The sequence below is a fragment of the Eleutherodactylus coqui genome, chromosome 6 (genome assembly GCF_035609145.1).
Source record: "Eleutherodactylus coqui strain aEleCoq1 chromosome 6, aEleCoq1.hap1, whole genome shotgun sequence".
Classification (NCBI taxonomy): domain Eukaryota; kingdom Metazoa; phylum Chordata; class Amphibia; order Anura; family Eleutherodactylidae; genus Eleutherodactylus; species Eleutherodactylus coqui.
The window spans coordinates 68,204,136-68,216,519 of NC_089842.1; the positions used below are offsets into that span (position 1 = coordinate 68,204,136).

Sequence of the window (12,384 nt, forward strand, 5' to 3'; positions counted from 1 at the left end):
GCTAGAGATCTGTGCTAGCAGTGAATCAACCTCCTTCTTTGTTTCTTTACCCTCGAGCCTAAAGCTATAAGTTCTCCTCTGATAAAAGCTTTATGAGCTTCCCAAAGGATTGGTGTGGAGATGTCTGGTGTATCATTTATCTTAAAGAATTCTGATAATATAGAGCAATGCTCTTTGTCGCTTATCAAAGTGCAGTTTAGACACCAAGTCCATTCTCTAATGGGGAGATTGTGCAGAGTGATTGAAACCGAGATTGGTGCATGATCTGAAATTGTGATCGGGCCTATATCTGCTTCATTTATGCACTGGATGTGCTTACCAAACACTAGGATGTAATCAATTCTATGAAAGGTCTTGTGCATGTGGGAAAAGTACGTATATTCCCTGTTTTCAGGATGTAATACTCTCCATGTGCCTTGTAAATTCAGCTCAGATAGAGCGCTCTTAAGTCTACGGGTCTGCTTATATGGAATCAAAGGCAAAGTTGATGCAGTGTCTTTGGAAGGGTCCAATACTAGATTAAAATCTCCCCCCACTACTACCAGTCCCTCCGCAAAGTCTGCGAATCTTGTTAAAATGCAGATGAGCCACGGGACCTGATTTCTGTTGGGGGCATATAGATTGGCGAGAGACACTTTACTGTTAGCGATCATGCCCTTGATGAAAATGCATCTGCCATCAGGGTCTATTTCTTGAAGTGTTGGGACAAATGGAATATTTTTCCCTATAGCAATAGACACTTCTCTTGAAGCAGAAGAATATGTACTATGGAACCATTGATTGTATATATAGGAGGGGAGCTTGGGTATGTGGTTTAGCCGTATGTGAGTCTCTTGTAGGAACACCAGTTCAGATTTTATTTTTTTTAAAAGGCAAAATATTTGACATCTTTTTTTAGGGAGTATTCATCCCCCTTACATTGAAGGATGTATATCTAATATTAGCCATGACATATATTGTTTTTTTATTTTATTTTTTATTTTTTTAAGGATCTGAGTCCTACTTGTGACGCTTCTAATATTTGACAGCTCATCTCGTTGACCAAAAGGGAACTATTTACAATGCTCGCCACATTTTGTGCTGAGATTAACATCTTAAGGAAACCCAGATGGGGAGTGTGCCAGTGAATATTGGACAAACCCCCTGGCACCCAAGGTAATCTGGGAAAGCCAAAGGTTTGCCCATGGCGACACTCTCCACCTGTGTTTGGAGGGGTGGTCGGATGCACTCCATGAGTTTTGAGTAGACCACCGAGACTTTTATAATAGAAAGTTTGTATCTATTATGGGCTTTGTAGAAGGTAAGTTGTAAAAGTATGTAACAATTTTTAAACATTTCCAAACTTTATCAAACACGGACCAAAGCATATGTCCTCCTATGCCCCCTTTTGGGGCTGACACGGTCTCTTTGAAACATTTTGTCCCACTGGCTGGGGGCCCCATCCATCCCGCCTCTCTACAAAGGGCTGGGGGGTATGCAAGTTAAACTGGGGGCCACAAACCAGCGGGAGGGCAAGTAGATGTTTGTCTTGTTTAATGTCCTGCTTTTTCCCGAGCCTGTAGTGTTGATGTAAGAGGCAGGCTTTAACTCACAAGTCTGATACATCCAGCGACACTGTTCACCATTGTTCCCTCTTCTGTAAGATCCTTTCCATGAATGTAGGCCAACTCTTTCCTCCTAGATATTGGGAGAGAAAAGGGGGGGGGGGGGGGAAAGCATTGTCCATGGAAAAGAGCCATCTTGATGGGATGTCCTGTCCATTAAATATGGAGACATTATGCTAGTTGTTCAGGTGTTTATTGTTTCTAGATGGTCTAAACTTGGAGCTAATCTTCCAGTTCTCAAGTTTTGTGAGTTGGGGCATTGGTTGATGACTCTGGACTGGCAGCCAAGAGGGGATGTCCATTGAAGGAATGTCCATCTTTTTCCATGCCCCCTTCAGGTCTTCCGGGGTTCTAATGGTTTGTTGTCCCTCTTTAAATGTAGCCAGGCCGAAGGGGAACAACCATTTACCTGGGAGTCTTTTTGCCCTCATGGCATCTGTGAGAGGCTTCAATATGCGCCTTTTAGCTAGTGTGCTTGGTGCTATATCTTGGAAGAGCAGTAATTTGTTTTCAAATAGAATTTCCTGGAGTTCGCGTGTTTTCTGAAGGATAGCTGCAGTATCTACATAACTGAGTAGCCCGCATATAACATCCCGTGGGGGGGGGGGGGGGGTGAAGGGGCAGGTCTAGGGCGGAGAGCTCTGGGTATAAGTTCAATGGTGATATTTCCCACTCTCATCTCCTAGCAGAGTTTTGAATATTTGTACGGCCGTTGGCTTAAGGGCTTCCGCTGCTGTGGATTCCGGGAGGCCTCTACATCTGATATTTTTCCTCCTACTCCTATTTTCCTGATCCTCAGTCAGAAGGAGGGCTTGATTTAGGTGATCTTGTTGAGCCAGGAAATTGTTTTGTAATGCCCCACTATGTTGATATATCTCTTGTTGGGATTTCTCTAATTCCTCCACCCTGCAGCCTGTGTTTTCACATCTGTTTTAATATCGGCAAGTTCCTGCATAACTGGGGAAAGGGACTGGGACAGAATTTTCTTGATGAAAGAACGAGAAATTGGGCCCCTATCCTGGTCCTCCTCTTGGTCAGAGTTAGCGGATGCACATTCTTTATCTGACTCAGCTGATTCTTGGTTAGACGGGGTTTCATGTGCCATTTTAGATTTATGTGCAGCAGGGGAATTGCAGCACTTCTGTGTAGTGACAGCACTCTATGCTCCCGGGGCTTCAGTGCAGTGCAGGGGATAACGGACACCACCTCTAGCCTCCTTACCTCTGCCTGATGTCAGTGCCCGGACAGGAGGCTCAGTTTCTCCCTCGGTAAGTGGCCTCTCCTATCCGCAGCCCCAGCGCTTGCCACACAGCTTGTTTTCAGCTTTTTCTTTTGCAGTCTGCCCTGCCTCCTCCAAAATCCAGCCCCCGGCCCCCTGCTATGCTGGGCCCACAGAGCTGTGGGTGTTCTGAGCAGCCGGGGAAGGTTGTAAGACTCTCTCCCTGTAGCTTGGCAAACTCTGGAGATCTTCTTACTTATCCTCAGTAGTAATCAGAGCCTGGGACACCTAAATATCAAGTTCCAGAGAGTCCAGTTGAGGTGCTCGTTCCCTGCACACACGACCTCGTTGCAGGCTTAGCCACGCCCCCAATATACAGCATTTTGAGCAAACTGAAGTTGCTTTAAAAATCCTGTTAACCATTGAACATATACTTTGACAGTAAGAATATAATTTTATTTTACATGCAGGATTCTTGTGTGAAGCATCTGAAGGACATTAATACTGAGACCAGAACATCATGGAGATTCCTTTCACCAGTCAGCAAACTTACATAGATGACTTCAGCGCTTCCGATTACTTTAAGACGTATTATGTAGATGGGGAAGGAATTCTTGGAGAATGGACAAACTTTGTCTTACAGAACCTTCATGAAACATTTACTGCAGGTAAATGATACAATAATGGGTCGGTTATTACATGAATGTCATTATACCACAAACCATACAACTGCTACAGTTTCATCACTATTACTATTGAGAGATTGACAAACTGTATCCAGTAATGAAATGTCCTGTCAGAGGTGTAACATGAAGCTCCTGGGATCTAATGCAAAATCTGTTATTTGTTGTACTGGTGTCGTCATATATGTTGCTCCAGGGTCAACTGCAACTCCTATAGTCATGTGGCAGCTCCTTGAATGCACTACAGCACTGGCATAACTATAGGGGATGCAGTTGCACCCGGGCCCAGGAGCCTTAGGGGCCCACAAGGCCTCTCCTCCCCATATAGGGAGCCCAGTACTATAAATAAACCTTTATAGTTGGAGGGGGGAGAGATAAACCTTTGCACAGGGGCACATGAGCATTTAGCTACGTCCCTGCAGTAGAGTACACATAATAGATTAAGACAGGTAGCCAGTGCTGTTAAAAGGAACTTGTCTGCTTTCAGATTTATAAACTTAGCTTATGGCTGCAAATAGTTAACTCACTGTGGGGATGTAAGTTTTTTATACTTGCCTTCTATGCTGTTACCCTGTTTTCAACATTGAAAACCCCTCTCTGAATGCACTGGACTTTATGACATTTGCTAAGTAGTCCTCCCATTCTATGCATTAATTGGGAAGACTACTTGTGGCACACCTCAATGTATTGAGTACAATAGGGGAATGGTGAGGAAAGTGTAAAAAAAAAAAATCCTTGGACTCAGCAATTCAGTTACTTTGTGTCCATAAGCTTAGCTTATGAGCTCAAAGTAGCTGACAACTTCTTTGACTGGTTTTATAAAATACTGCTGTTATGGGAGTACTGTTGATGGTCATATAATGGGAGCAATTTGGCTGTGGTAGGCAGTGTAAGGCCGGCTTCATTCAGATGAAAATCAAGAGATTTGTGTGTCGTGAGATGCACAAATATGAACTCCACGGGCGTACCTAAAGACTCAGGGGCCCGGATACAAAAATTCAGCTCAGTGCAGCATGACCAGCTGGTAATGCACTGAATATGTATATGGCGGCCTCTGGGCCCCCTCACCGTAGGTGCCGCATCGCCATTGTGACCACAAACGGTATGCCTATGCTTTAAAGAGAACCTGTATAGTAAGTAGTCCTATCAGTGATTGGCCGCTATGTATGACTGTGCATACAGAAATGGTTGTGAATCAGTGATCGGACCGCCCTCTGGACCTCTAAACTGAGAACGAGTGAGTGTAGAGGTAAAGGAATTAAGTACAAGTTCTACTGAATCTTTCAAAAACTTCATCAATCTTCTCTGCTACATAACGTCTTGTCTGCAGCTTGGACAGCAGCACTCCTGCTCCATTGGCCACTTTTGGCTCCTTTCAGCAGCTGAAGTCAGCCCCGTAGAGTGCTAATAATGCCAGAAGGAGCCAAAAAAGGCCAATGAAGCACAAGTGCTCCAGCGTGAAAGGGCAAGTACTCATTAAGAACCCCTGGTTGAATTGATGGATAAATGGCTACAGTTTAGCATGCGCAAACAGTAATCATACAAGTTATAGCAGTGGTAAAACTACATCTAGGTCTACTGTAGCACAATGCTTTGGATGTATACAAGGATTTTTACAATGCAAGCCAGTGGATTTCCCTCCCTCCCTCCGGCACAATAAGGAAGATAAGCAACTCTACAGAAAGTCCACCCACAGAGAATGGGTGACTGCACAGAGCTTCTAAACTTATAACCCACCTCTAACTTGTTCTAGACCAACCTGGAATTGGAAGATTTTCCAAGTAAGGCTAAATTCACTCTAACTCCACCTCTATTCACTGAATATCACTGCTGTATGACAGCACAGAAGAATTAATTGTCCTGTGTAAAGACCCTTAGGCCTCTTTCACATGGGCGTCATTTTAACACAGAAAAACATTGCATCTAAAAACTAATGGTTTCCTATGGGTTTTTTTGCAGACAAACAAACAATTTTTTTTTTTTTTTTTTTTTTTTTTTGACATGACAAAAAAATTGTGCATCAAAAAATACCCCAATGGGCTTTTTTAAACACCAATATTTCTCACGTCAAAAGATACGGCTTGCCCAATCTTTTGACAACACAATGCAGGAGGCTCCAATAGATTCCTATGGAAGTCTTGTGTGAGCTGTCCAACAGAGGGAGGAGGAGCGGCTTACTTGTGAATACTAGCCGTGACATGCTCACCGCTAGTATTTGTTTACGCGATTTAACACTCAGATAGCCAGCCTGAAACATCACACATGTGAACGAGCCCTTAGACTGCTTCTTAATAGGATTGTTTGTCCACTGGCTGTGCTTTGTAATGCAGCTGATCCACAGTAGGGCCATAAACTGTAGTACCAAACTGAGCAAGTTTCAAGTGGAGTTTGCTACCTTTTAGGTGTCTGTATCGAAGTATTCCTAATGTTGCTTTTTCTCTGACCTCCAATATTGCAAGTCTTTTCCTATATTCTAAGGTGGAGTAAAAGGAGATACTCTGCTTGATTTTGGAGCTGGACCCACCATTTATCACCTTCTCTCAGCTTGTGAAGTATTTGATAAAATCATCACTTCCGATTTCCTTGAGCAAAACCGAGATGCATTGCAAAAATGGCTGAAGAAGGATCCTGGTGCTCTTGACTGGACTGCAGTTATAAAAGCTGTGTGTGAGCTGGAAGGAAACAGGTATTAAAGCAGTTATTTTACATGTCTGTGATAACCTGATATTTTGCAACTAATGGCAGTAAATTATGGCTTATTCCCATCTCTGCCATAAGCTCCGTTTGCAGCCTCTCATGCAGATCTGTCTGAAAATCCCAGGCTTAGGGCTTATTCCTACGAGTGTATATCGGCCTGCGTTTCCACAGCCGGACGATATATGCTTCCATCTAAACGGGTCCCTCCCTCCCACTCACATGCTCTGTGCCTTTCTCATCCACTCCTGCTTACAATGGGAGGGGGCAGAGATGAGCTCCACTCTGTCCCACCCACTGCTATTGCTGGCTATGGACAATGGGAGCCGGCCGGAGCTTAGCTCTGCCCCACCCCACCCACTTCCATTGCAAACCACTCAAAGGGGAGAAGAGAAGCAGAGAGACCATGAGTAGGAGGGACAGTGTATATCGGTCGGGTGTGATACACACACATCTGAATAAACCCTTAAAGAGGTTTTCCAGGCAAAAAAGACTGATGACCAACCCTCAGGTCAGGTCATCAATAGTTTATCACCTGTGGTCTGCCACTTATGATCCCGTCTGATCAGGTGCTTGCTGTCAGTGCCGCTACACAATGGGGTTGGAGCTGAAGCACATCATTCCAACCTCTGATTTCAATAACTGTTGTGCCAGCCACTACAGGGTTTGGAGCCATGGATTCCACTCACACCCCTGTGTATCACAGTACTGACAGAGGGCAGCCACTCAGCTGATAGACCAGGATCCCAGCCGATCATAGGGATAGGACATCAATAGTAATTTTTTGCATGGAAGAACCCTTTAATTGCACATGCTGCAGGGCATATCGGAAGTCAGGCAGACCCCATATTAGTCAATGGGGTCCACCTGAGATTCTTAGCAGGATCTGTCCTATAACAGAATGGAGAGCAAAACGGTGTGAATGAGACCTAGATTACTCTGTATATGTATCTCAGGTAGAGATGAGTGAGTATACTCGTTTCGAGTATTTACTCGATCGAGCACCACGATTTTCGAGTACTTCAGTACCCGGGGGAAAAGATTCGGGGGGGCGGGGGAAGGCGTCGCGTAGCGGGGGGGTAGCAGTGAGGAACGGGGGAGCCCTCTCCCCCATTAACCCCCCCCCCCCCCCACTCTTCGCTGCAACCCCCCCACTCACCCACGGCGCCCCCCCCCCCCCCAAATCTTTTCGCCCGAGTACGGAAGTACTCGAAAATCGCGGTGCTCGGGCAAAAAAAGGGGCGTGGCCGAGTAGGCTCACTCATCTCCAATCTCAAGGCTCTTTCACATGGGTGCTGTAATTCTCGGCCGGCTGAAAATCTTATTAATGAGCGACAGCTGTGATCAAGTCACAGCTGTATCTCCTATTTATGCGCCCGTTCAGACAGCCCTCAGTGCGGCAAGCATGCGCCAAGCCTGGGATACAGTTGAGTGGAGGGAGAGAGTTAGGGCTCCCACACTTGCGATTGCATTTTTTGTTAATGCGATTGTCAATGGGACTTTCTAATGTTAAAAACGCAACACAATGCACCAAAAACGCAGTTGCGTGCGTTGGGTTTTTTTTACAATAGAAAGTCCCATTGACAATTGTGTTAACAAAAAAACGCAATCTCAGTGTGTGGGAGCCCTTAAGGGGATAGGGGGAGATGCTGCTAAGCTCCCTTCCACCTCCCTTTGCCGGCAGCTCTCATACGTTCCCATAGGAGTCTATGGGACTGGCCGCCATATTCCAGCCCAAAAGATAGGTCCTTAACTATATATTTTTTTTTGGCGTAAAAGCAGCCGACCGACTGTATGCTTCTCCCCGCCCGCCCAAATCATCAGTCATGATTAGAGTTCACATTTTGTGTGATTCTCAGCCATGTGGAAACCAGTCTAAAAAAAGAAACTGTTAAACGCAGAGCCCATCCTGAAAGGACGGATAGCGTCAGGTGATCGGTTCTCTGTCCATCTAAGCTCACCTGCACTGTTAACCCATGTGATAGAGCAGAAGATAAGACCAGCACTGATGTGCCGTAAAGAAAGGCATTCTTATTACATTATCTCCTACCAATGACAGTCCAAAGAGGTGAACAACTTTATATGGCACTGAGACAGGATAGATGAGTAACCATTATATCTATGTAAATAGGAGATGAAACAAGGGCTCCTTCCACCTATTGGAAGCAGATTTTCTATAGAGGTGCATTTAGGCACAAAGATGATCGCTTAAAAGATGGCTTTTGAGGGTTCATTTTGCATAACCTACTAATGGGACTTGAAACTGGGATAAGATAGTCAGCAGGGCTATACAGTTGGCCCTACTGAGTTGAGGACATAACTTTCTCTTTAATAATATGGAGTTAAATAACATTTCTGTATGTTTTAGGGAGAATTGGGAGAAAAAGGCTGAAAAACTCCGTAGTAAAGTGAAGGAGGTCCTGAAATGTGATGCTCTGAAAAGTAACCCTTTCGAACCTGTTGTTCTGCAACCTGCTGACTGCCTACTTACCTGCCTCTGCCTTGAAGCGCCTTGTGAAGACATAAAGTCATTCTGTAATGTTCTGAAAAATTTCAAGGCTCTGATTAAACCTGGAGGTCACTTATTGATTTTGAGTATATTGGATGCTACATTTTACTATGTTGGTAAAAAATACTTTTCCAGCATGACCACAAGAAAGGATGAGCTAGAGGCGGCTTTTAAAGAGGCAGGCTATGAAATTGAAAAAGCTGTGTATGCTCCGCGTAATGATACATCAAGAATGGATATTTGTGACTATAAAGCTTATTATTATATTCATGCTCGAAAACCAGAGTAAACTGAAGCTTCCATGCACCAATACGAGTGCCTGAGCTCTGTGCCTACAATGCATAGTTTATACTCTGGGTAAATTCTACACGTACAATGTTACATTATACTTTATATACAAGGTGCTACAAACACAGGTGCACCTCCAAACTGCTTTGTGTATGTTAACTGAGACACCAGATTTACTGTGTCTAAGCTTTCTAGAAATCTTTAACATCTGATCTTAATATTTACGCAACAAAAAACTTTTTGCTTATTTGTATGACATGCGGTAGTTTAATCTCTAATAAACAAGAATTGTATGAACTTTTTTTTTTTTCTCTCCTGGACTTCTTAAGGGCTCATGCACACCTGTATGGTAACAGTAGATCCTGTATGACACCAAACCAGGAACATGCATAGAAGCGGGGCCCCAAAGGCAAAATGCACAGTTGCCCTTCTACCCAAATACACACCATAGAAACAGCATATCAATAACACAGCAGGCGTATATACAGGAACTCTGGTCTGGTATACTTCTAAATAATGCAGTTCCCATATACCAGTTGTATGCAGTAATAGTGATTACTAGAGATGAGGAGCACCAAAATGCTTGAGTTGCACTTTTCACAATACTCAAGAGCTTGTTTTGAGTAATGGACCCCATTGAAGTCAATGGGCGACTCGCGCATTTTTGTATGGGACCGATGCTCTGCACAGCTGATGACTTGTGAAACTCTGGAAAACATCAGCAAGTCATGGAAACACCACAGAAACGGATAGGGAAGGGCAGGGGCAGCATGCATGGCTGCATCTGAGGCTCCCAGTTCCCACTAAACCACAACAATTTTTACTTCGGACAAGCCCAACTGTGGTAACACGAGAGAAAATACATGTTACCCAGTGCTAATCCCCTAAGCTAAAAAAGGGGGAGGTGGAATTAAAAAAATGATAAACAAGACCAGCACCCGCTATAGTCTGTGTGGGAAGTATGTGAGCGGGTCCTGGGTCAGGCTCGGTCCCAGCAAACACCTTGTGTGACCCAAGGGTCCGCGAGTGACATAGCAATGGGGAATCCAGGTGCCCCACACTTCATTCTGTGTAGGTGTCAGATAGCTCAATCAAGACCGCAAGGGGAAAGCCATCTGCACCCTACCCAAGTCAGTCAGTGTATTTGTGCCAGACAGGTAAAACACCGCTATGGGAAGTCTTTGCGCACCCATAGAATAGGCAGACCCCAGTAACATTCCTGTAGCAGAAGAATAGGCAGTCCCCCCCCCCCCCCCCCCAGTAACATTCCTGTAGCAGAATAGGCAGACCCCCCTTCCCCCCCCCCCCCAGTAACATTCCTGTAGCAGAATAGGCAGAACCCCCCCCCCCCCCAGGAACATTCCTGTAGCAGAAGAATGGCAGACCCCCCCCCAGTAACATTCCTGTAGCAGAAGAGTAGGCAGACCACCCCCCCCCCCCAGTAACATTCCAGCAGCAGAAGAATAGGCAGACCCCCCCCCCCCCCCCCAGTAACATTCCAGCAGCAGAAGAATAGGCAGACCCCCCCCCCCCCCCCCCCAGTAACATTCCAGTAGCAGAAGAATAGGCAGACCCCCCCCCCCCCAGTAACATTCCTGTAGCAGAAGAATAGGCAAACCCCCAGTAACATTCCTGTAGCAGAAGAATAGGCAAACCCCCAGTAACATTCCTGTAGCAGAAGAATAGGCAGACCCCCAGTAACATTCCTGTAGCAGAAGAATAGGCAGACCCCCCCCCCCCCCTCCCCCAGTAACATTCCTGTAGCAGAATAGGCAGACCCCCCCCCCCCCCAAGTAACATTGGTGTACCAGAAGAATAGGCAGACCCCCCCCCCCAGTAACATTGGTGTACCAGAAGAATAGGCAGACCCCCCCCCCCCCAGTAACATTGGTGTACCAGAAGAATAGGCAGACCCCCCCCCCCCCCCCAGTAACATTGGTGTACCAGAAGAATAGGCAGACCCCCCCCCCCCCCCAGTAACATTGGTGTACCAGAAGAAAAGGCAGACCCCCCCCCCCCCCCCCCAGTAACATTGGTGTACCAGAAGAATAGGCAGACCCCCCCCCCCCCCCCCAGTAACATTGGTGTACCAGAAGAATAGGCAGACCCCCCCCCCCCTCCCCCAGTAACATTGGTGTACCAGAAGAATAGGCAGACCCCCCCCCCCCCGTAGCATTGGTGTACCAGAAGAATAGGCAGACCCCCCCCCCCCCTCCCCCCCGTAACATTGGTGTACCAGAAGAATAGGCAGACCCCCCCTCCCCCCCAGTAACATTGGTGTACCAGAAGAATAGGCAGACCCCCCCCCCCCAGTAACATTGGTGTACCAGAAGAATAGGCAGACCCCCCCCCCCCCCCAGTAACATTGGTGTACCAGAAGAATAGGCAGACCCCCCCCCCCCCCAGTGACATTCCTGTAGCAGAAGAATAGGCAGACCCCCCCCCCCCCCCCCCAGTAACATTCCTGTAGCAGGAGAATAGGCAGACCCCCCCCCCCCCCCAGTAGCATCCCTGTAGCAGAAGAATAGGCAGATCCCCCCCCCCCCCCCCCCAGTAACCTTCCTGTAGCAGAAGAATAGGCAGACCCCCCCCCTCCCCCCCAGTAACATTGGTGTACCGGAAGAATAGGCAGACCCCCCCTCCCCCCCAGTAACATTGGTGTACCGGAAGAATAGGCAGACCCCCCCCCCCTCCCCCCCAGTAACATTGGTGTACCAGAAGAATAGGCAGACCCCCCCCAGTAACATTGGTGTACCAGAAGAATAGGCAGACCCCCCCCCCTCCCCCCCAGTAACATTGGTGTACCAGAAGAATAGGCAGACCCCCCCCCCCCCCCCAGTAACATTGGTGTACCAGAAGAATAGGCAGACCCCCCCCAGTAACATTGGTGTACCAGAAGAATAGGCAGACCCCCCCCCCAGTGACATTGGTGTACCAGAAGAATAGGCAGACCCCCCCCCCCCCCAGTAACATTGGTGTACCAGAAGAATAGGCAGACCCCCCCCCCCCAGTAACATTTGTGTACCAGAAGAATTGGCAGACCCCCCCCCCCCCCCCAGTTACATTGGTGTACCATTAGTGTAGGCGAAGGCCGAAAAATTTTTAAAGATACAGCTTGCTCTATCAATACAATACTTTGGAAATTTGAAAAATTGTAAAAAAAATTGTAAGCAGAGCCTTTTGGGCCGCAGAAAAATTTGCAGTTCAGTGTGATGACATGCTGTTTTAGGAGGAGGAGGAGTAATATCTGAGTGATTGACATAGCTAATTCCACTCCCCCACCCCCCACCCCCCCACCCACCCATCTGGTTGCAGCGAAAAGAATCATTAGGTTCTGCTGCTCTCCACTGGTGGAGAAAAGAAGTCTGGGGAAATCCAGGCTTTGCT

The 12,384-nt window shown here is 46.7% G+C and overlaps 1 protein-coding gene across 2 annotated transcripts in view; it reads left to right on the forward strand.

Moving 5' to 3' along the window:
• LOC136631331 (indolethylamine N-methyltransferase-like) overlaps window positions 1-9,292 on the forward strand; it is a 55,487-nt gene extending 46,195 nt beyond the window's left edge. For both annotated transcript variants that reach the window (XM_066605591.1, XM_066605590.1), the window contains exons 2-4: window positions 3,294-3,491; window positions 5,985-6,192; window positions 8,569-9,292. In XM_066605591.1, the coding sequence (XP_066461688.1) occupies window positions 3,344-3,491; window positions 5,985-6,192; window positions 8,569-8,998 (786 nt within the window). In that variant the 5' untranslated portion in view covers window positions 3,294-3,343 and the 3' untranslated portion in view covers window positions 8,999-9,292. The remainder of the gene's footprint in view (window positions 1-3,293; window positions 3,492-5,984; window positions 6,193-8,568) is intronic.
• Window positions 9,293-12,384: the final 3,092 nt, after the last annotated feature.